The 24,240-nt window shown below is 37.7% G+C and overlaps 2 protein-coding genes across 3 annotated transcripts in view; both read right to left on the bottom strand.

The window, feature by feature from the left end:
• Window positions 1–4,729, bottom strand: part of mapk14b (mitogen-activated protein kinase 14b) — a 38,520-nt gene extending 33,791 nt beyond the window's left edge. For both annotated transcript variants that reach the window (XM_077204390.1, XM_077204391.1), the window contains exon 1: window positions 4,300–4,729. In XM_077204390.1, coding sequence (XP_077060505.1) covers window positions 4,300–4,418 — 119 coding nt within the window. In that variant the 5' untranslated portion in view covers window positions 4,419–4,729. The remainder of the gene's footprint in view (window positions 1–4,299) is intronic.
• A 10,431-nt stretch (window positions 4,730–15,160) lies between these two features.
• On the bottom strand, window positions 15,161–17,967 carry tmem167b (transmembrane protein 167B). Its single transcript, XM_077204397.1, has 3 exons — window positions 17,856–17,967; window positions 16,688–16,819; window positions 15,161–16,606 (listed from the first exon to the last, which is right to left on the bottom strand). The coding sequence occupies exons 1-3, from the start codon at window positions 17,863–17,865 to the stop codon at window positions 16,524–16,526; spliced, it is 225 nt and encodes a 74-aa protein (XP_077060512.1). The 5' UTR covers window positions 17,866–17,967; the 3' UTR covers window positions 15,161–16,523.
• Between the last annotated feature and the right edge of the window lie 6,273 nt (window positions 17,968–24,240).

The following is a 24,240-nucleotide window of genomic DNA, read 5'->3' as shown; positions in this document are numbered from 1 at the left end:
TGTGTCTTCAGTTCGACCTTGTTTAGATCATGAAGAAATAGTGCCAGGGCAAGAAAAACAAACCCCAGAAAAACAGGATGGAAGTACAGCAAAGGAGTTTCCAATGAAGAGCGCAGTGCCTCAACCGCTGCACTCCTGTCCTTCTGCCCTGCACCAGATCACACACTGTGAACGACTGAAGAACAAACACACTGACAATGTGCTAATGTGCTTTTGCTCAGCTGTCGTACTTCATGTTCTCCACAGATGCACTGGGATGATAAACAACACTGTTCTTCACTCAATTTTTGATTCAGCCACTCCAAGAGAAACTCCCAATCTTCCAGAGTTCTGCCGTCAGAATCCAGATATTCATTTAGCTGACGCTTTTATCCAAAGCGACTTACAATTGCTATATTTCAGAGGTCGCACTTCTCTGGAGCAACTAGGGGTTAAATGTCTTGCTATTCCAGATTCTTTCAGATATTCCAGATTCTTTCATACAACAAGACTTGTGTGACCTCAACCATGTGGGACGCTTGCAAACGTTCACAGTCTGGACTTGCATGAAATCACAGATTAGAAATTCCACTGGTGCTCCAACAAAACACACCTTTTACAGTAAAAACAAAAAAAGGCAGAAATGTCCACTGAACAACATTACATCAGTAACCTGTATATCCCGTTCTCAAATTTGATGGGCAGGTGGCATGATATTTAGTACAGTGAGCAACAGTTGGGATCCGGAAGGAAAAATACACATTCATATTCTCTATATGTTAATAGGCTTACCTATGAATCGGAAATCTCACACATTCACAGAAAATAGCTCACTTCTGCGTTGCAAAATACACCTACTGTAAACTACAAGGTTGTCAATCCATGGTATAGGTAATATGCTTCTGTTGAAGATATCAGAACGATATTAAGATATACATTTTTAGTAACACTTTACAATAAGGTTCATTAGTTAACTACCTTAGTTAACATGAACTAAGAATGAACAATACTACTACAACATTAATCTTAGTTAATTTCAACATTTACTAATACACTATTCAAATCAAAGGTTGTATTTGTTAACATTAGTTAATGCACTGTGAACTAACATGAACAAATAATGAATAGCTATATTTTTAATAACTAACATTAACAAAGATGAACTAATAATACAGTAACAAATGTATTGCTCATTGTTAGCCCCTTAACTGTCACGATCCTGTATACGGGATATCTAACTTTACTTCGCTATATTACTATTAAATCCTAATCTAATTATGACAAACTATATATCGTTGGAAAGGTCTAAGACTCCTAAATAGATATTTTAGCGCTGTTTTTTTCTTACAAATTATGTTTGAACAGAAATATATGAATTTATGACAAGAGTGCGCCTCAAAAAATTGACGTCATTACAGGAGTTTCTGACCTTTGTCACAAAAAGTCGACACACACTTTTAATAATTGAAACTTTGTTTTTTAATGCTAAAAGTTCATAATAAAACATAATCTAGTATTTGTCAATAAAAAAAAGATAAAATTATATTTTAAAAAGTAAAGTAAGAAGTCCTCTAAAAAGTATAATATATATTATATATAAATAATTTTTTTATTATTATTATATCACATATTTAGTAGTTATCATAAATTAGGTATCATTTGAAAGCTTACGAACTCAGAATTCATCCTGTGAAAACCGTTTTGAAATTGGATGTTGCGTTACCATAGAAACGGTATTTTTTTATTAGGCCCCTCCCCTTTTGGGCATCATCTTTCATAATTTATTATCAAAACCTTTTCTAATATTGAAAACACATATTGTCAGAAAGGTCTGAGTCTCAAGGTTCCATATTTAGTGACAGAAGTGATATTTGGATAGAAATTTATGAATTTTCTACAGCAGAATGCATACAATTAAATTCAATGGAATGCAATGGTACCCGGTGGCTATATTTGGTACTACGCCTAAACAAAATCTCATGGGAACTTCAATTTTTGTGATATCAACTTGAAATTTGGAACACAACTTGGTTAGATATATAGCTTTCATTTTATAGTAAAAAATATTTTGTAAAATATTTATTTTATATTAAAAAAATATATTAATAAAGTATATTTGTTTTACTGTAAATTATAACTTCCATAACTTTTTCATACTTTAATTTATTGAAGTGCTTTCACTTCAGTAATAATCTGCTTATTGTTTTCTCTAAAACAAGACCAAACTTAGGTCTGTATTCCAAAGCATTCTTGAATTACAACCATTTAAGTTTGTATAGTACATTTTAATGTCAATAATCAAAAGGGGGGGTGACAGTTAAGGGGTTAATACATTAACTAATGTTAACTAATGAACCTTATTGTAAAGTGTCACCCAGTTTTTTAATGAATCGTGTTTAACAACAGTCCCGAATTAAAATCTTTCTTGTTCGAGAAGCAGTTTCACTCTTACACGTCACAATGGAGAAGAAACGACTATGTCTCATGCTGACTTTAAGCGGTTCTCGTGACGGGGTTATAAAGTGTCTTTATATTGAGCCTGACAGACAGAGAGCTTCCTGTATGCCCAGAAACACGTGGCAGGAGTGTTGCAGCTTCGAGCAGGAGCAGGAATGATTGACGTTGAACAGACCTGAACTGCTTGATTTACAAGACTGAAACGTCCTGGGAACACACACAATGGAGCGCTATTTATATTCCTGACAGAGGACACGCTAGGACAGGATACGCCCACATTATTAGGGACTGTCCACGAAAAAGAAAGAGCAGAATGGACCGTCCTCCAGACCTGTGGCTCGAGCAATGCTGGCTTTTCCTTCCCGAAACCCTCCCAAAGTCACATGGCAAACGGTTTTCTCTTATTCATTAGCCCGACACACACGCCGATACGAGCACATTCAATGCATTTCCTGCAGAGGTTTCATACCATTTCTGAGTCACTTAATGTCTAATGTAAAATCTGGGCCCTGGAAGAAAAACCACTAATCTAGACTCGCTCTAGAGTCGCTCATGTAAATGATGTAATATTTAGCACAGGTTTCTAACAGGAGTCCTCACAAGCATGACTAACCCAGATCAGTGTTGAGGAGACCACCTAATCCTGGAATTATGAGTCAGAGCCGAGAGTGACATCATGCTGTCCTCATGCTCAGACTCCTTCACTGAAACATGCACTCATGCACCGTTTTTTGGCTACATCTAAATTTCTCTCACAAAGGTATATATATATATATACATATATATTAGGGATGCACCGATATGAACATTTTGGCCGATACACGCTAATTCTTTGAAAGCCGATAACCGATATATTGGCCAATAAATCTAAATCCAGATTTTTATATTATTTTTGAGAGCCTGATTACAAAAACAAAAGTCTCACCATTAAAAGCCATGTCCCAAAGCACACAATTATAATCATTGTCATTTTATGTACCTTATATGACTTGTGCTGCACATGTTGCCCTTAACAGTATTTTTTTTTTTTGAAGTGATTCCAATCATATTTCAAGTCATTTAAAACCATCACGTTGAACAGTGTGCACCTGAAGGAAATAATCTATTATTTATCGAATATATCGGACAAATTTTCTTAACAATAACAGTAGAAACGAAAATATATCGACCGATACCGATATGGTGGACGATATATTGTGCATCCCTAATATATATATTTAATTATATTAGATTTAATTTACGTTATTTATTAAAATAATAATACTTTTATTATAGATTATTTTAATGTATGATTTACTTTTTATATTAAATGTGCGATAACTTATATAACCAACTGAGTTTTCATTGTGCTTTTAACCTTTTATTTTATTGCTTTTTTACTCAATAATAAACTATTTTAACTTTATTATTTATATTTAGTATAGATTATTTTTGTGCAAAATAGACTTTTTACATCAAATGGTCAAAAACATTTACAACTGAGTTTTAATTACGTTTTTACCACAATAGTAAAAGATAATTTGTTATTTAGATTATAATATGTATGTATACGGCATTATGTTCAATACCGTATAAATACACTGAACATACGCCATTTGCCACTCGACAGTGACTTCTGCAAAGCTAAGCAAAAACAAAACAAAACAAAAAAACAATGCACTCGTATTAAGACTAGAGTGCAAGCCCGTTCACGTTCTCAGTTTGCAAAGAGTGTTTTCTGGCTCAACTTGCAGTGCTGCAACATGACTCTCCACAAACAGACCTAGAAAACACACTGTGGATCAAACGAGAGACGCCCGAGCGGCCAGATCTGGTTATGCAAGAGCTTTACGCACGATATTATTCTCCAGTATAGATATTTACCATACGGATCCATAAGCTCCAGAACCCACGGGCGATAAACTCTGGTACCGCTCCGGCACCTCCCATATGGTCTTATTGAGCTCCTGTCGATAGAAATTCGGTCTCTCCTTCTGGGACATTCCTGTAGAGGAGTGGAAACTTCGGCTGCTCTCCTAATCTCAGTGCGTTGATATAAACAAAAAAAACCTAACTAAACAAAAGCGCGAGCTCCGCGTTCACAGAGCTGTCCTCGTGCATCAGAGGACATCAGTCAAATGCACTTGCGCTGAAGATCGTGCACAAACTCCAACTCTGATCCTTGAGGAGTCGCTGTGTGGCAAAGCGTGAGATTTCTGGTGCGGACTTGGATTTCTTTCCCTTTTTTCTGTTACAGGTTCTCCTCTGACGGACACGCTTGACGTCACGACATAAGGGAAACTCTCGGGACTTCGCCCCAAACCTCGCGAGAACGAGAACCCAAGCGACAGCAAACTGTTTATTTTAGGTAATAATAAAATGTGAAGATATAAAAGGGAAAAATATATAAGTATATTAAAAGAAAGTGTAAAGGCTTACCTTAAACATCAGTCGATTTAATAGGATTGGAGCCAGTTTATGGAACTTCCCTAGCAATAATATTAATAAATATAAAATATATGTTTTAATCTTTTTCTTTCCTAGTGGACATTGAAATATATTGTGTTTTCAGATACCAGTTTAAAACAGCAGTTAACGATTAAATGCGTTGTTTTGATACTTGAGATATTTGATAGCCGTTGAGACATATATTTATTTGAGATCGTGTCGTCATTAAAACTAAATATTTATTGGTAATACAAATATTTTGTAAGACAATGTTTACAATAGTAGCTATTCTAATAATAATAGTAAATAAAAATATAGTAATAGTAAAGTTGCAGTGCTAGTAAAACTGGAGTACCGAGATCATCACAAACGCAGATCGCTATGATTGGGTCATCCTTTAAAATCGGTGAGAAAAGTAACAATTACAACATGATGTTGCTTTTGGCTCTTTAAAGTTACCTGAGGTAAACTTTTACAGTCACTGAAATCAAAGTGATCAGTGAAAAAAAATATAGAATTGTTATTTGAATTATCTTTACGGCACAAACAGTCTGCTTAAAACATTTGGTGAATCACATTCTCGCCCACACCATAGATTTATTAATAATTTAGGCTATCACATTTAAAATACGAAACAACAATTAAACGATTAAAATTTTAAAAAACAAAACAAAAAAAACTTAACGATCACCATTCTCCGACTTTATTTTAATCACTAGGTAAGTGAATGGAGAAACGACCATATCTTAATCTTTGAATCAATCCAATCAATTGTAAAAATGATTCAGTGAACAAAAATGATTCAAATCACTGAACGCTGAGGACATCTGCTGGTCAAAAACGTGTGAATGCACACGAAAGCCTCGAAATCGCGAGCGTTAATCTATAAATACACAGCTTATAATATAACATTTATGTTTTAATTGTAGATATATGGCCTATATCTTATTGCATCTATGAAAAAAATGTTTGGCTATCATTACAGAAATTTGAATTTACCTAATGTAACCCATTACATTATAGCCTATAAGGACTTTGACCTCTGGACCTCTAGACTTGACATGTCATTAAGAACAAGAAGAAGAGTTATATAGGCCTACTTTAATTAGCAATCATTCAAACAAAATCATTACAATATCAGACATATCTTTGAGAGTAACTATGGCGGACGAAACCTGCAAAAACAATAGATAGATAGATAGATAGATAGATAGATAGATAGATAGATAGATAGATAGATAGATAGATAGATAGATAGATAGATAGATAAATCCACAAAAGAGGCTAATATACTGTTGGCCAATTAAAAGGTTCAGATTTGTCATACCGGTTCAAATTGAGTCTGTGCTTTTGTAATTATTTATTTTTTAATTTTGTGAAAATGCTGCTTTATAAAGCTTTTTTTAAAGATTGTAATGTTCTAATAACCATAAAAATGTACTACACCTGCCAAACAAAACCAGAGAGAAATGTATTCATAAATCTTTAAAACAATGTAATTCAATCTTGGGCACAAAACATTCAGCCAGTAAGAAAAGAAAACCTGTAGGATATATATTGTGTGTGTGTGTGTGTGTGTGTGTGTGTGTGTGTGTGTGTGTGTGTTTGTGTGTGTGTGTGTGTGTGTGTGTGTGTGTGTGTGTGTGTGTGTGTGTGTGTGTGTGTGTGTGTGTGTGTGTGTGTGTGTGTGTGTGTGTGTGTGTGTGTGTGTGTATACAGTGCTTAGCATAAGTGACTAAAAAGAGAAATAAAAAAATCATCTTTTAGAAATTCATCTTAATGCCTTAATTAAAAAAATGAGGAACAATCCAACCAGGAGATTGGCGTTATTTCAGGCTAATAGCTGGTTTGATTTGCATTGAGAGATGATCTTATGGAAAGTGCCCCATGCCAATCTCTAGGTATGGTGAAGAGTATGTGATGATGTGGGATATTTTAATTCCAAAGACCAAGAGAACTTTATCAGGATGCATATTATCCTGGATCCATGAAATAACTGGCCTTTAAAAATAAAAATCTGCCTGACTCTATGGGAATTTAACATAGGGGTTCCTGACTTACGCAACCTTTACTTTAAGGAAGAACATTTATTTATTTACGATACATTATTCATTCACAAAGAAAATTGGTGTCCTTAAAGGTTGGATTTTTCCTCATTTTTTAAATTAAGGCATTAAGATCAATTTCCAAAAGATGATTTTTTTATTCCTCTTTTTAGTCAACTTTAGCATGGGTGTGTTCACTTATACTAAGCACTGTAGACTACAATGATAATACTGTAAGGGGATTTACAGTCAGACCCAGAACCTGATGCATTAAGACAAGAGTCAGAATTACAATAAATTAAAGAATTTTTTTTTTTTTGTGAAGATAGTTTGCAGTTTCATCAGGCAGAAGTCAGCTTCAAGACTCCCACAGTGTTCGAGAGACTCAATAGGCCGCCCCGCTTACAGTTACAAAGATCACAGCAGGGATACCCTTCACCAAGGTCTACGTCATTGCTTCAGGTTCAATGATTCTCATTGGCTAAGAAATAGATAAGCATAGTCATAGTCCACACATATACATATAGACAGAGGCATATCTCCATCTATTATGCAGCTGAATTTAGGCACGTCGTGACCTTCCAGGCCGCAGATTTGGGTTGTTGGGCGCCAGCCTGTCCAGAACCAGTGGCGCAAAAAGTGGGTATGCGCCGCATCATGGGGGCGCCAAAGCGATGGTTAAAAAAAAACTTTTTATGTAAGTTTATAAATTTATATAAAAGTTATATAATTTAAATATAAAAAAGTTATATAAATTTTAGAGGACTAACAGGCTAGAGTAGGCGCCGGCGCCCTCATAAGATTCCATCATAGAATTTATTTTGACATAGAAGAAGGGTATCGCGAGCGCTGAGTGAGCAGTACAGCAGTGAGTTGTCGTTGAAACTCGAAAAAGAGATGGATAAAGCAAGCTGTCGGGGGCAAAAACTAGAAAAATAAACAGGGAAAAGGAGATGGCATGTCAGGGGATGCGACAGCAGCTAAATAAGTGGATGGTGAAAGGCAACAGGTAGGATTTAAAGTGTGACGTCTGTGCTTGGAGGAGGCTTGCAAATATTGCTAACACTGGGAATGTAGCAGCCAGAATATGTACTGTAGCTAGCTAGAATATGCAAAACCGAGGTTGCTGAGCTGAAAACTGAAAAATATAAGGTAGCATGTACAATAAATGACAAGAATCTGGAAAACAACTAATGCAATATCTCTGGTTTACCATGGAATCATGAATATATTTGCTACCAAACTTTGAGGCTTGCAAATATTAATGTTAACAAACTGGCAAGTGTTTGCTACCTTAATGCAAAATAACATTGCTGATATCTACATTTAGATTACGGTTAAACCCTATGGTACCAATCCCATGCATGACATATCTCAATTTTATTAAAGTAAAATAACAACTGTTAAATATAAGGTAGCATGCACAATAAATGACTAGAAGCTGGAAAAAATTACTTATGCCATAAGGCTGGTTTATCATGAAAACAAATAGATTTTGTTTTACCATTAGTTGTTCATGTTAGCTGTGCTGTCCCTGTTTGGGGCAGTCATGGCCTAATGGTAACAGAGTTGGACTGGTGACCCAAAGGTTGCTGGTTCGATTCCAGTACCGGCAGGAATATGATTGAGGTGTCCTTGAGCAAGGCACCTAACCCCCAATCGCTCCCCGGGCGCCACTCAAGGCTGCCCGCTGCTCCGGGTCTGTGTATCCACGTTTGCAGTGTGTGTGTGTACACTACTCACTACTCTGCTCCTGATGTGTGTGCACTTACTTGGATGGGTTAAATGCAGAGGTCAAATTCCAAGTATGGGTTACCATACTTGGCCATCACGTGTCACTTTCACTTTCACTTTACAGGCTATAGTTACTACATCTGCTGGGTGACATGGAAGCTGTAAGTAGGGGCACATCTCTCTCCAGATCTTTAAAGATCTGTGCTATACATGTATGTGTGTGTGTGTGTGTATATATATATAATTTTCGGGGCGCCAAAATTGTTGCTGCATACCCCTCTAACACTGGGTAGTTGCGCCCCTGTCCAGAACAACAACTCAGTCAATGTCCAATAATGCAGTTGTTCCTTAACCTGTAACCAAGAAGACTAACACACACACCGACACACAGCTTTTCCAAGGTTGGATTTGGCCAGGCTCTCACTATAAACAGGAGAGTCCTCTCAAAACATCAAGATAATGCGTTCTTTCTCTCAAGGAGAGGACACTTTAATATAACTGGAAAATAAGACTTTAACAAAGAAATGATCCCTTAAACTATAGACTTCAATGACTACAGTTGTCAGGGTACCCTAGAAAAACAGATGTATACTGACACATGCTGAAGACCTTTCTCAAAAAAATCATTTATCAATGATTTATGGAATATTCTTTGATTTTAGAGTTGCACGTATCTTTTTCAAAATGTATACTTTTGCTCTTAATTTGTTATCCTCTAAATCTAAAACTAAATCTAACCAATCATTTAAAACTGGGGATTCTTGCTTTCTCCAAAAAAGATTTATTGCATTAAAATCTGTAATTTTCAGCATTCTAAGTTATATTTATTAAGTAGCATAGGTCCTATACCCAAAACTAAATTTTGTATCTTATTTATATCTGGTTTCTTAATAAAAATATTCCCTGAATTAGGCTACTTCTGTTTTGTTTTGTTTTTTTAAGTATAAAATATATGAGTGTAATGAGCTATACGTTCACTGCAACTTATCCAACATCCTAAAGATAAATTATTATAATTACAAGATATTTCTGGTGTTATAAAATATCGCATATTAATTGTCCAAGCAAAATGTATACATTTAGCGCTCGTTCAATGTGAAGTTTAGCAGCAAAATGGAAATATTTGCACGACTTTCTAACATTTACAGATGGAGAACATACCTGTGGAAAGTAAGTTTTGCACTGAGGGGGAAAAAACATGTCTCAAACGTATAAATCGGCACAAAATATCTACGCTGTTTTATGGTGGATCGATTTGATCCATGCACGCGTGAAATTATCTAGACTAGAACCTGGATCAAATTAGTGGGATTGTGTGAACTTCAGGCTATGTTTAGGCCCTACACGGAAACGATCTGAAGAGAAAACGCAAAAGTGGCGTTGCTTATCACTTTTTATTCTGCGTTTAGACTAGCGTTATCGGGGGAAATCTATGGAGCTAGAAATGTGTCTTTATTACATGCGAGAAAATAAATGATCTGAGAGAAGAAAAAAAAAGTTTGAGAGAAAAAGTTATCACACTGATAGCAAAAAAGCATTTCATGAGAGAAAAAAGAATATTTGAGAAAAAAAGTTTTCATACCAATAGCAAAAAATAATATTTTAGACTAAAAAAGTTTTGAGAGAAAGTATTTTCTCATAGAACATAAAAAAATATAAATTTGAAATTTTTAAAATTATTTCTGAGAAAAAAAATCTCTCTCAAAATACTTTGAAAAAAATCTCGAATATATATTTTTTGCTATCAGTGTGAAAACATTTTCTCTAAAAATAAAAAGTGTTTCTCTCAAAACGCTTTTCTTTGCTCTCGATGCAATTTTTTGCTCTCGTGTCAGGATTTTGCTTTAGCTGTGAAAATTGTGTCATGGGCGGGGCCACGTTCTTTTTTTTTTCCTATTGGAACGTTCCTATTGGCCAGTCGGGTGAGCATCGTCTTGTCTTAGGAGTCGAACTGAATCATTACACCATTGTTCGCGTTCGGTTCACCTAGATAGATGCAGTCTCTGCAGATGATGACACACACACAACTCGATGGGTAGCTGGCTGAGCAAGTTCAGCATCACTGAAGATTACACATTAAACAATAGCACTCATGCAAGTTTACCTAGCATGATGGCTAATTAATAATTAGCTTTACTAGCGATTAGCAAGCTAATAATATAATACACATTCATTCATGAATATGAGTGCTATTTTTAATGTTTAATCTTCAGTGATGCTGAACTTGCTCAGCCAGCTAACATCCAGTTGTGTGTGTCATCATCTTACCCAAACATTGGAGTGTCCGTGCTCAACTTAGAGCTTAGATCAGGCCCAAAAAATCAAGCCCGATCCTACCCGAGCCCGTGCACGTTGTGTCCGAGCCCAGCCCGACGCATTAACAATAATTATGAGCCCGAGCCCGATTTAAACCCGAGTCCCGACCATTTTAATACGTGGGTCGTTATAACTGACGTTCTCAACTACTTTCTATGTTTCTTTCTCCTCCTCCTCTGTTCTGCACCTCCAAATACTTTCAAGTTAGCCTACGTGTCGCCATCATACACATCAGCATAAATGCTCCTGATAAATTATGTGTTATTAAAGCATTAACACACAAACCACTGTTATAACATAAAATCAAGCAGCTACTGAGTGCATGGTTTGGCATTACTGAATGCGCGCAAAGTGCGCTCCCTTAAAAATTCCTAAAGCTGACATCAGTTCATCGCGATCTCACACATCTCTGTTATTATCAATGAAGCTGACTGCACAATGAATCTTTCATAATATATACACTTTGTTTGTTATAATTAGAGGATTTGCCAGCATACAGAATTCAGCTCTGAACAAAAAGTCCGTTTTGAGCAGTGAGGGGAGACTATCTTAAATGCTTCTGATTGGCCATTGCGTTCAAGAAATCAACACATATGTCTGTGATTGGCTACATCGCTCAACGCTGCAAACATGTTATAAAACAAAACTCTGGCCTGTAAATCATTTGTATTTTGTTTTAGTTGTTCTTGTTGTTTTTCTGCAACAGATGAATAAAAATGTATTAGTTTTTATGTTTTATTCATAGATATTTCTAGTTTGCGGGAGTCCCACAAATCGTTTTATTCTCCCGGAACCCACACACACAGAGTGAGTGCATTACAGCCCGCGGCCGCGCTCGCACTCGGCCATCAAACGTAGTCCCGCGCCACACTCTCTTGCGTTGGGAGTGCACGTCTCTAGATCAAAAGCCCGGCCTGGCCCGAGGATGGTGACGGGAAATATCGGCCCGAGGTCGGGCCTGGGCTCGGGCAGAGAATCTAAACTCTAAGGCAGAGACTGCATCTATCTAGGTGAACCGAACGCGAACAATGGTGTAATGATTCAGTTCGACTCCTAAGACAAGAGGCTTGTTCGACTTGAACCGGCGCTGCACAGACCGATCGGTTGATGACATCAAAGTACCGCGAGAGCGATTAGAGAGCAGACGGCTCCTTATGCTTTTGAATCGCTCTCGCGGTACTTTGATGTCATCAACCGATCGGTCTGTGCAGCGCCAGTTCAAGTCGAACAAGCCTAAGACGATGCTCACCCGACTGGCCAATAGGAACGTTCCAATAGGAAAAAAAAAAGAACGTGGCCCCGCCCATGACACAATTTTCACAGCTAAAGCAAAATCCTGACACGAGAGCAAAAAATTGCATCGAGAGCAAAGAAAAGCGTTTTGAGAGAAACACTTTTTATTTTTAGAGAAAATGTTTTCACACTGATAGCAAAAAATATATATTTGAGATTTTTTTTTCCAAGTATTTTAAGAGAGATTTTTTTTCTCAGAAATAATTTTAAAAAATTCAAATTTATATTTTTTTATGTTCTATGAGAAAATACTTTATCTCAAAACTTTTTTTAGTCTCAAATATTATTTTTTGCTATTGGTATGAAAACTTTTTCTCTCAAATATTCTTTTTTCTCTCATGAAATGCTTTTTTGCTATCAGTGTGATAACTTTTTCTCTCAAACTTTTTTTTTTCTCTCAGATCATTTATTTTCTCACATGTAATAAAGACACATTTCTAGCTCCATAGAAATCCGCGTGCATATGGTGACGCAAAAGTGTGTGAAATTCGATGTAGTATGCACTCCAGGCGGCTAGGTGGCAATGTGAAGCACTGCGACACAACAACACCAATATCTGAGAATATTTTGTACAACTGCTGAAAAGACTGTTGTACGTTTATCAGAGCTGCTATGGCAACTTGAAGGTCCGACGTCTGGAAATAATCCGACATATTGGGGTTATTTTCCTGTAATGGCGCATGCCTGTGACGTAAACGCGTACGCGACGAGAGGCACAGATTTGCGTTTTTACTGTTTAGATGGGAACGCGACGGTGGATCGTTTTTAAGATTTCCACTCTGGAGGGTGGTTTCACTTTTTTGCGTTTTTAAGCCTCCAAAACGCCGTCGCCGTGTAAACGAAAGGCACATCCGATAAAATATTTTTACGTTTTCACCCAGAATCGTTCTCGTGTAAACAGGGCCTCAATTTCATTTTATGAAACCGCTTTAGCCCCAACTTATTTGTTAGGTTCATTCAAGTCAGGTGTTGGAGTTTAAAGTAGCACCAGAGAATGTCTAATATGGGAGCACCAAGTGATTTTTCCTCTGCGGTCGCCCTACAGGTTGGAAGTGGAATTGTCCATTACCGCTGTGGTAAATAATTTAGGGCCCTTTCACACCTACCTGGTTTGGTTCGGACTTTCGGACTTTTCAGTTTGGTCCGAATCAAAATTACAGGTGTGAAACCTCCCCCGGACCACAGATGAAATTTGGTCCGGCGAAAAGAGGTAGTCTCGGTCCGGATCAAACTGAACAAAGGTTTGGTTCGTTTCTAGTGTGAAAGCATTTCTGTATGGTTCGGACTTTCAGACGTTTTACAGGAAGTTCCGGTGGTTCCCGCATAGCCGAAAAAACAGAAGGTGGCAGGAAAAATGAGCCGTACGCACATGGGGAGAGGAGGAGACGAGGTTTTTAATTGAAGTATGGTCTGATGACATAATTAGAAGTCAACTGGAAAACATGCACAAAAAAAAGAGCTCGCATGATTGCTTGCAGTCTTCTCCTCCTTTCCTGCCGGCGACCATAAAATGTTCGCACGACGAGGACGTTCATTTGGCGAATTTGAACTAGCCTTGTGTATAGTTGGAGCTGCAGGTAATTATGCCATAAAAATAACAATACAGTTGCAACGATATGCGTCTGTTCATTCATGTTGTCAAAGTTACCCGCCGCATTGACAACACGCTGACGTCAGACGCACGTCCATTTACAAACCAATCAGTGTCGAGATGCAGCCCACATAGATGATGACGACAGGACGCAAGTATGTCACGTAAAGTTCTTTAGTGCGCTCGCATAATTGCAGTGTGAAACCAAACCAAAACTTTCTGAAAGTATAAAATGTATCAAAATGTGAACTTTGGTTCGGACCTTGGTGCGGACTTTCAGGTGTGAAAACGCCCTTAGCCTACCGCAGCCGACTGTCGCGCGCGCACGCTCGCTGTTTATCCAGCACCGGCTTGGGAATCAACAATGGCCACAGACAAGGTAGAGTATGATGCATGATTTTATGAAAGTATGATGTATTGCGACATCACAAACGAGAAATTTTAGCAATTGTAACGCTTGCCGTAAAGCAAGTCATATTAGTAGTTTTCTTATGTCTCATTAGAACTACAGAAACGCGACCCGATCTGGCAATAGCGTGGATATATCAGATAAAGTACCGCAAAACTGTGGCATAAGTGCATTTTACCATGTCACGACTTGATGAACCACTGAAACAATCTTGGAAACATTATTTTAAGGTAAAAAATCTTACTTGGTGCTCCTTTAATCCCCGCTTTTCTCAGCGTCTTTTATGGACCAGGTTAGTTTCCCAGCATAATTTGCCAGAGTAACTGAGTTTGAACTGTTTTAAATTTGCTTTATGAAACAGAATCAAACGACAATAAGTCTTTCACTAACCAAAATAAGCCTGGCTTGTATTCTAATCTTGTTTTAACCCTCAGTCGGTAAACAGAAGCTCAAGCATGTTAGCGTGTGAGAACCAATGAGATTTGTTCTTGTGCGTCAAGCAGGTTCGGTTGAGCTCATTGATGAATGTTTATATGTAAATATAAGCCTAAATTCAATCTGGTCATCATATAAAGCAATTGATTTTCTTCAGAAATGTTGGAATAAAACGCTCAATTCATATGGATTAGTTTTACAATCTCTCTATGAACTTTTTAAAGCGTCAAAGTGGTAGTTGCGTAGCTGTTAAACAGAGGGACTGAAATCTCTCAGATGTTCTGAAGATGAATGAAACTCTTGCGGGTCTGGAACGACATGAGGCTGAGAAATGAATGACAGAATTTGTATTTTTGGGTGAACTATCCCTTTAAGATGATCAAACTATTGGTATTGGCAGATATCGTTCTGAATAATCGGCTATCACTATGTCATAGGCTACGAACAAGAAAAACCTCTTCACACATATTAGTATTGTGTTGCATAGGGTTTTATATCAATTATTTATTATGTTCCACATGTTTACAAATATGAACACCCAACAACTATAATTTTGTATAGAGCAGTTTTAGAGGATGGCTATGTACATTTACAGGCTGAAAGAGGCTAGTTCAATTGATGACTTTTGTACATGAAGAAATGATGATCGGATTGGATTTAGGAAACACAACTGCACGCATAAATACAAACGAGCATCTTGCGCTGCGTAATAGACAAAATTGCACCAACACGACAAAAGAGGGTTTATATATTTAGCATTCTAAGGCTATATTACAGAATCTTAATTCGTAACATAATATTTGAAAAAGTTCTATTTTCTAAATGATATGGTCATTAAACAGGAAGGATAAGACTGAAACCTTTATGAATGCTAAAGATTTAAAATTGTAGTGTATTTTATTTTGCCATTGCATGTCCCCTCAGAATAATTCTGTTCTGTGTTTATTGTGGTTTATCTTTATATAAGTCCATTTAGCTGTGCATTTATCAAACCGAACCAAACACATCCTCAGAATGTAATCACATGGTGTGGGTCATTCCAAAGCGTTAACTTCCTCGTAGAGCTCATAACAACATCTTGCAAGATGGGACTTTTCTAAGAGCTCCTACATGTACCATGTGACCGCTGTAGATTCATTTAGGAGTTGACATAGAAATGCATAAGTCTCAGTTTGAGGACGTGAATGGCTACGTCTCGAGACTAAGGTAATTACGACATGGCATGAACGCAGTATTGCGTTTACATATATAATAAAATTAAAGTCCCTAGTAGGCACATATGTAATATCAAAAAAAATTATGTTGTGGTTTTTTTTTATGAGCCAGAACATTACAATTACTAAACTAAACGACTTTTATGCTTCCTGTTCAATTAGCCCACTTTAACGTGAAACATTGAAAACTGTTTTAGGTCATTTAATCGTGCTGCAAACAATAGGTCTTAATAAACATTTGGGATAACTTGAGTAAAGCCAGTTATGACAACAAAAACCTAAAATAGTTTTTTTTAAAAAACTTATATTCAATAATTGTACAAGATAACATTGTTTCTACCTTCTTTACTGTAACCCCAGAAGCCTCATGTTTGAGAGAACAACACAACAAAAAGATGATTTCCAAATCCATTTCCAAATAACCGCTTCACTACGACGAGTTCCCCCAAAATCCAATCTTTAAAGTTAAACATTTACAAAAATGGAAAGCAGGTCCTGAAGCAGTGTTAAGCTGCAGCTGCAGTCGGGTCTCGTCGTCTTCTTCTGGAGTGGGCGATATCTGCCAGCACTGCATTTCTATCGGCTTTCCATAGTCCAGTGTCCAAGAGACAGATTCATCCAGGTCATTTCAGAAAAATCAGGTAAAAAGCCATGAACAAACTGGACGCGGCCACAGCAACGTGAAGCCGTGTGCCGATCACTGCAGCTGCAGAGAAAACAGAGCGAAGTATAACTGAGTATCACTGCAGGAGAACTATCTTCAGTGCAGGTCCTACACATCACGTACCTTTGTAAAATACTCCCCAGACACCTTTCTTCTCAGACAAGAGCCAGCTGTTGAGACGAGGGACCTTCTTCAGGTACGCACACGTGCAAATGAAAAGTAGTCCGAATGCAAGAATCCCGTCGAAAGAGTACACTGTGAAAACAGAGAACACAACTAACTGACCCTCTGTTACAAGCATTTTAAAAAGCAATGTTTTTAATTACATTAGCTAGACCTTTTTACTAAGGGCAAAAAAAAAAAAGTTAAATAACATTATATAATAATATAATCGAGAAACTAATATAATAGGGTCCTGGGTCATTATATCTATATATTTTTACATTAAAGCAATCAAATTTAAATGTGGGCCTACATATTTAATAATAAAGTAGTTCCATTCAGTCATTTACGACTCTAGGCGACCTTATGAGCAAGCATTCACCATGCTATCCATATTTATGTTTTATTATATATATATATACATATATACTGTATACACTGTATACAGGCTACATTAACTGCTATTCCACTATCACAAAACGTTTCTTCTAGGCAACAAACACATTTCTTTATTAAAGATTTATACATTTAAAATTAAATCTAAAATTAAAACGGAAAGGAAGGAAAGTAATTCCGCAAGGCAGTTATCCATCATGAAAACCGCGATCCTCAACAGCGTTTAATGCAGCATGTTTGTTTGTAGTGATACTTGCAAAGTGAGTTTCATTTGCATTCACATTAGTATATGACATGACTGCTGATATTTTAACAACAGATTGAGGTGTGTGAACACATGACATCTATTGAGATGAACGTAATGACATGACTAATGATGTGTATACAGAACAATTTCGCCTGTAAGACTAAAGCTGTTAAAGTTGAGCTCAGCTTGCTAGCTACCAACAGTCTATTTACCATCATGACACTCGGTTCCGGTCAACGATCATGTTTCTAAAAGCATTTTGATTTAGAAGCCATTATTATATCATGCTCGTGACTTAATAAAAACTTGCAGTGATGTTAAATGTTAAACCAGCTGCGGCCCTTCAAGAGCCACGTCCACACACACACACACACACACACACACACACACACACACACAGCTCAGCTGACTGACAGCATTCATCGCTCTCTGACGTATAAAAGAGTAACAGACAGTTCACCTCATAACACGAGTTTATTAACATACCATTTGTCATTTTTGCAGCTTTTAAATCCCGTGTAGAGATGAAGCGCAAGTTGCCAAAGCTTTCTTATTTACTGTCTTCATCAGTTCCGCATCGACAGCACAGGCTTCCAGAACGTTTCCGGTACCACGGAATTATGGGAAATCGCCATACAGATTAAAAGCTCTCTCTCTCTCTCTCTCTCTCTCTCTCTCTCTCTCTCTCTCTCTCTCTCTCTCTCTCTCTCTCTCTCTCTCTCTCTCTCTCTCTCTCTCTCTCTCTCTCTCTCTCTCTCTCTCTCTCTCTCTCTCTCTCTCTCTCTCTCTCTCTCTCTCTCTCTCTCTCTCTCTCTCTCTCTCTCTCTCTCTCTCTCTCTCTCTCTCTCTCTCTCTCTCTCTCTCTCTCTCTCTCTCTCTCTCTCTCTCTCTCTCTCTCTCTCTCTCTCTCTCTCTCTCTCTCTCTCTCTCTCTTTTTGTTGGTCATTACAGTAGTGTAATAATAATCAAATATATATTCGCATATAATGTTATAAAAATGTATCTTGTTTATGTATCATTATGTTTTATGTATAATGTTATAGGCTATATTAGTTTACATAATAATGACAATATTTTATATAATGTTGTGTCATTTTATAGTATACATACTTTTTTTAGCTTTATTATTATTAACATTATTAATATATTCATAATTCTATACTATATATAAAATATACCTTTTATTATTAATAATAATTATGATTGATTAAAATAAACATTGATAAAACGATAAGATAATAAATGTATTTTTATATGGTTTTTAAATCAATTTATTGTAAATTAAATGATTATCTCTACTAAGTAAAACTCACAAACTATTTTTAAATGTAGCAAAATTGTTAAAAAAAATAAAAAAAGCAGTTGTCTTCTCATAATCGTTAATAACAGACCATGTCAAGTGTGCCTGCTGATGATTTGAACAGGATTCACTGAAGAAAGTCCACAGATGGTGTATATCCTCGACTGATTTAAAGACTTTAATGTGATCTTCCTTTGAAATGCACCTGACAGACACAGTGACACACACAGAGGTGTTTTCCCGCACAATCTCGCTGGCAGGGACTTCTCAATGACATGAGGAGGGGACCATAAGGTGCGCTCAGCTGTTGTCTGACATACTTGGCAACCTTCCTATTGTTTTATTTAATAATAATAATAATAATTCATTACATTTATATAGCGCTTTTCTCTGCACTCAAAGTGTTTTACATAGAAGAGGGGGAGTCTCAGGGAGGGACCAAGACCCAGTCAGGGGGGGGGGGGCATTCATACTTTGCACGTGACGTCACAAGCACTGGCTGGCATAGAACCTTATATGCATAAAATCTGTCTCTGACATGGTTTCTTCTTAAAGAAACGTTGAATGTCCTGTTGCTGTGTAAAAATAAACAAAAACCCATTATCTAAAATTACACCGTTGCATGGTGTTCGTTAACGTTCTCACATTTTAATGTTTACCACGGCACGGCTTTTTTGGAAAAAGGTTATTGAGCCTTTAGTCTTTAAAACAGCAGATAAAGTAATATTTATCTATTTTATATTTATGTGGTCGTGTGCGTTGCCGCTGAACAACACTGACAAGTCATCTCTATACAGTCTGCCGAAGTTACCTTAGCTAATCTAACGATACTGGCTTGATCAGTCACACATGAAAGTAATCAGACTAACATACTGTGCGATATTTCAAAATATATACTGTAATTGAGTGTGTATATACCATAAACAGTGACGTGTCTCTACTGTTTGAAAAACGCGGACCTGTATCAAGCAGTGATTGACAGCGCTCTGATCCAATGGCGTTGGGCATTGTCAGGTTCACAGTAAATCTAGCCCAATGATATGTGTGTGGGGGGGATATATATATGGGGATGATTAGGAGGCCATGACGGACAGAGGCCACTGGGCAAATTTAACCAAATTTAGGGGTTAAACCCTTACTCATTTCGAAAGACGTCCTGGGATTTTTCGAGTCAGGACCTCTGTATGTCAAGTCAAGTCATCCTCATTTATATAGCGCTTTTAACAATGTAGATTGTTTCAAAGCAGCTTTACAGAGATAAACATATAATTTAAGGTAACAGAGATTGGTTTGGTTTTATAGTGGTTTTTGAAAAATGTTTTTTCCAGCTAAAGTTAGTTTTGATTGATTCACTTCCGTCTAAATGATCATTTGTTATTAAATTAGGCGCCGCTAAGACGACACCGTTCTCTCTAAACAGACTTTAAACGTGAACCTGTGATAGACGCTGATGGCGTTCACATGCGCATTAAGAATTGATTCTATAGTTATGTGCGTTTGAATATATGTGTGCAGGTTTGTAATTCCTTACACACCATGCCTAAACAAACTACTTGTCTTGTCTATAAATTGATGCAGAATTTTATTTTATCTTATCACTTTGGGTAGGTACGCGAACCGGTGTCCATGTGTCCATCCTAATGCCAGTGCCACTGTTACTATGTGTATTAGTACTAGTATTAGTATTAAGACAACTTCTGTCAAGGTAAAATTGTTCATGTGGACCTTTGGATCTGTGAATCTTATTCCACATGCTAAACAGTTTTGAGTCGCTATAATCACAGCTTAATTTTTCTAAGGAGCAAAGTCGTGTTCATTTTGTGGATACTAAGGATATTAATATATCTTTAATACTTGTAGAGGTACAGGCTTATCAAGTTTGAAAAAATAATATTTATGGCACTCTGACAGGTAGGCTATGTTCTATGCCATTGTGTTGATAGAAAAACAAAAGTTAATTTCTAGTTTAACATTATTTGTTCTTCAGATATTCCTCTTCAAAAAAAAAAAAAGTATCAGCTGTATGCAAAGTGACCCACATTTGTTTTTTGCCCTCAAAATGTGTACAATTGACCAATTTACACATCGAGCAGTATTAAGATCTCCATATCTCTGGGATTGAACCGTCCAGGGCCTTTAAAATGTAGATACCAAAAGGAAAGTTTGTAAAGGGCCAGAAGGCTATATTAAGATATCTTTAAGACTTCTCGAATTACATGCAAAGCTGAAGCAAAAAAACACAATAAGTGCTTTTTTGAACAGTCACCGTTGGCATATAATGCAACAAATATTGCTAAAGTCAACAGATTTTACTAAAAAACCTACCAATATCTGTTTAAAAATAATATAATGATGCTGCCATCTTTCTAAAGTCATTTTTACACCCCTGTAAATTGATTCCAAATCTCAGGTGAAAATTGTCATTTTGAACATCTACAAAATAGTGGATTAGCCTACTCAGTAAATATACATCTGTGACATTTACCAATTTGGCTTTCATCACTATTTATGTTTGCCTTTGTACAGAAAAAGAATCAAATATTTGTTTTGGGGAAGTTTCAGGAATTTGGTTGTTTTGACACGGAATGACCCAGTTCTCATCACAGTCATGGAAAAAGAAGTTGTCAACCAACATTTTGTTCATCATATATTTCGTTAATGAAATGAACACTTGCTTCCAAGTGGGATTGAACCTGTGTGTAATCCACCATCTGCTGTGTGTTGGGCATCGTTCTGTCCAGCCGTTCCTCCTACCTGAGATGTATTACGCACTCTTTAAAACTGTGCTGTACACTTGAGTTGGTGTTTGCATGCCGTCTACTTCCTGCTGATACCTTTGGTTCAGTATGCTGCGATATTACAAAACACAGGTAAGATTTAACCTATTAAGACTTCAGTACTTTATGAAAGGGACCACATGTTTTGCTTAGGAAATAGATGTGGTTTCATCACTAATTTTATAAAGGAAATGTTCTACCTTAGGTCCCGAGTTGTTTACATGGCTGTTTTTACATGGCTGATGTGTATTTTTAATTAAAAACATTCTATAATAATAATGTTGGTGTTATTAGTAGCATTTTTGTTTGTTGCTGTTTGCAATGTTTTAATCCTAACAAACGAATGTAAATTATTTCTTCGAACTAATTCATAAAATATTCTTATCTAATTAAATGTGAAATAAAAATAAACAAATATTCATATAAATATGAATAAACAAGTGGAAAATGTATAGAATAAGTTGCAGTAAATGTATATAGGTGCCACTTTTTATATTAGGTGTCTTTATGTAAAACAATGTACTTATTGTGTTCATCTTGTATTGCAAAACACTTTAGCTGCTATTGAGGTGTGTATGGTTATAAGGGGATGGGATGGGTCGGTTTAAGGGTGGGTTACGGAGTAAGGGAAGGGTCAACAGTGTAATTATAGATGTAATTACAGAAATGAATTACAGATGTAATTACATGCAGGTATTTTTAATACATACAATGTAAAAACATGTAAGTGCATCGTATCAAATGATCAATTTAAATGTTAGATGGTGGCATTTCCGTATGTACTTGAACTGTGTAAATCATACGAAAACATTTGATTTTTAGAAAAAAGTAAGCATGAAGGAAGGTCAACCCCTGAACATAACCGTGTAAGCAGATCATACGAAAACATACAAATGAGATCATAAATCATACGAATTAGCCACCAGTTTGTCAAAATGGTTATGAATTTCCATGAGATTGTGTTGGAAATAATACAATTTATTAACACCTGAATCATCTAGATTTTTGTTGTTGTTTTGTTAGGTTATCTCACACAGAATGCTACACAAGAATCAGAAAACAGGTATTTTTTCAGCCCTTAGACACATTTATAGTTTCTTAAACAAAAAAATCTTAACCCCCCTTTGATTGCCTTTTGCATTAAACACAACCTCTCTGTCCATCAGAAAGCTCCAGCTGTGTGTCCAGCTGTGTGACTGCATCTCAGCGGACTAATGAAGGCCAGCACCATCTTATCTGTCCCAAGAAACTGTCCAACCCAGTTCTGGAATCTCCTAGTCGTAGAGGTTTACACCGTGAACTGCTAGTCAGCCACAGGCGGTGAGCTATAATGGCAACAATCTCAAAAAATTTGATAACCCCTCAAATCGCCATGGAGAAGTGTGGTGAGTTAAGTGATCCAAAAGGCCAATCCACAGAGATCAGAGCGAGCCTCTTACCGAGGCCACTGAACAGAATCACGTTTTATGTATTTTAAAGTCGACCTGAAACGAAAGTTGTTAGATTTGCTTTCCTACTGTGACACATATCCAAGTGTAATGGATTCTGGTATAAGCACAAATGGGGCAGGATGTGATTTTGTCTGTGAGGAATTGATTGGATGGTTGTGGTTTGCAATTGGTGGATCTCATGTGAGTGACAGGTTGCCCCGCCCTCACGCCGCAGATAAGTGATATTGTAGAAACAACACTGCTCATTCACGTCTGTCAGCTGCCGTGCTGCTGCTCCTCTCTGCCATTCACTGAACAGGGTAGACGCAGAGAGAGGTGTGACGGCAGGGAGAAAGCAAACCTCGTGCTCGCAGGACTGAAAAATACAGACAAAGGCGCTAAATTGGCAACACTAGCACAGAGCAGAGCGTACAGCTACAGAGCGTACAGCAGCAACTGCACAAACCTATGGAGAGGCGGCTGAGACGTGCGAGCCAATCGGGTCGATTCGCGCCCAGGGCGCGTCAGAACCTGCCAGAATGGGCGTGGCTTATGCCTATATAAGCAGACCATTTCGCCATAGAATCAGATTTAATCTCCTTCAGCAAGCACCTTCTTTGCTGATCTCCGAGCTTTCGCCATCGACGAGCCCCTGCAGAGGAACAAATGCCGCGTTCCGGATGCACTTCCACCGAAACTGACGGACACAGTGAGTGCGCGCCATGCCTGGGCCTCGCCCACACCGAGACTGCACTCAACTGCACCCTGCAGAACGACATCTGCCCTCACCGGTCGTGCTTACACCATCGTCGGCCAGGCTGCATCGGCTTTGCACACTATGGCAATACTTCAAGTGTTTCAGGCCAAGCTCCTCCGCTCTATGGATGAGACTGGCCCGGACCCTGAGGCCTTTGGGTACTTGCACAGCGCCACTGACTTGGCTCTGCAAACCACTAAAACCACCGCCCAGGCGATCGGCAGAGGTATGGCCAGTATGGTTGTGCTGGAGCGCCACCTCAGGCTAAACCTTATGGAGATCGAGGACGCGGATTGGATGCCCCAATCTCTAACACCGGCCTCTTCGGCCCAGGGATTCTCAGAGCACTTCACTGAGGTGCAGAAATCGTCGCAGGCCACAAGATATTTTCTGCCCAAACGCTCGAGTTCGGCTACAGGGCGCCCCAAGAAAGTGCCGCCCCCTCAGCCAGCCAGGCCCGCGCCGCAGACTTCTCAGCCCCGCCCAGCGGCTGAAGTTCACCGACGCCTAAAGCCTACAAAGTACTACCCGTTCCCGGCACATCAGGGTCGCAGAAATGCACCGTTTGGCCGGCTGGAAATGTTCAAACATCGTAATATACACGCAC

The sequence above is a fragment of the Siphateles boraxobius genome, unplaced genomic scaffold (genome assembly GCF_051911475.1).
Source record: "Siphateles boraxobius isolate OS27281-9 unplaced genomic scaffold, OSU_SipBor_1 5, whole genome shotgun sequence".
NCBI lineage: Eukaryota > Metazoa > Chordata > Actinopteri > Cypriniformes > Leuciscidae > Siphateles > Siphateles boraxobius.
Note: the sequence above shows the minus strand (reverse complement) of the source record. Positions and strands in the feature narration are given on the sequence as shown.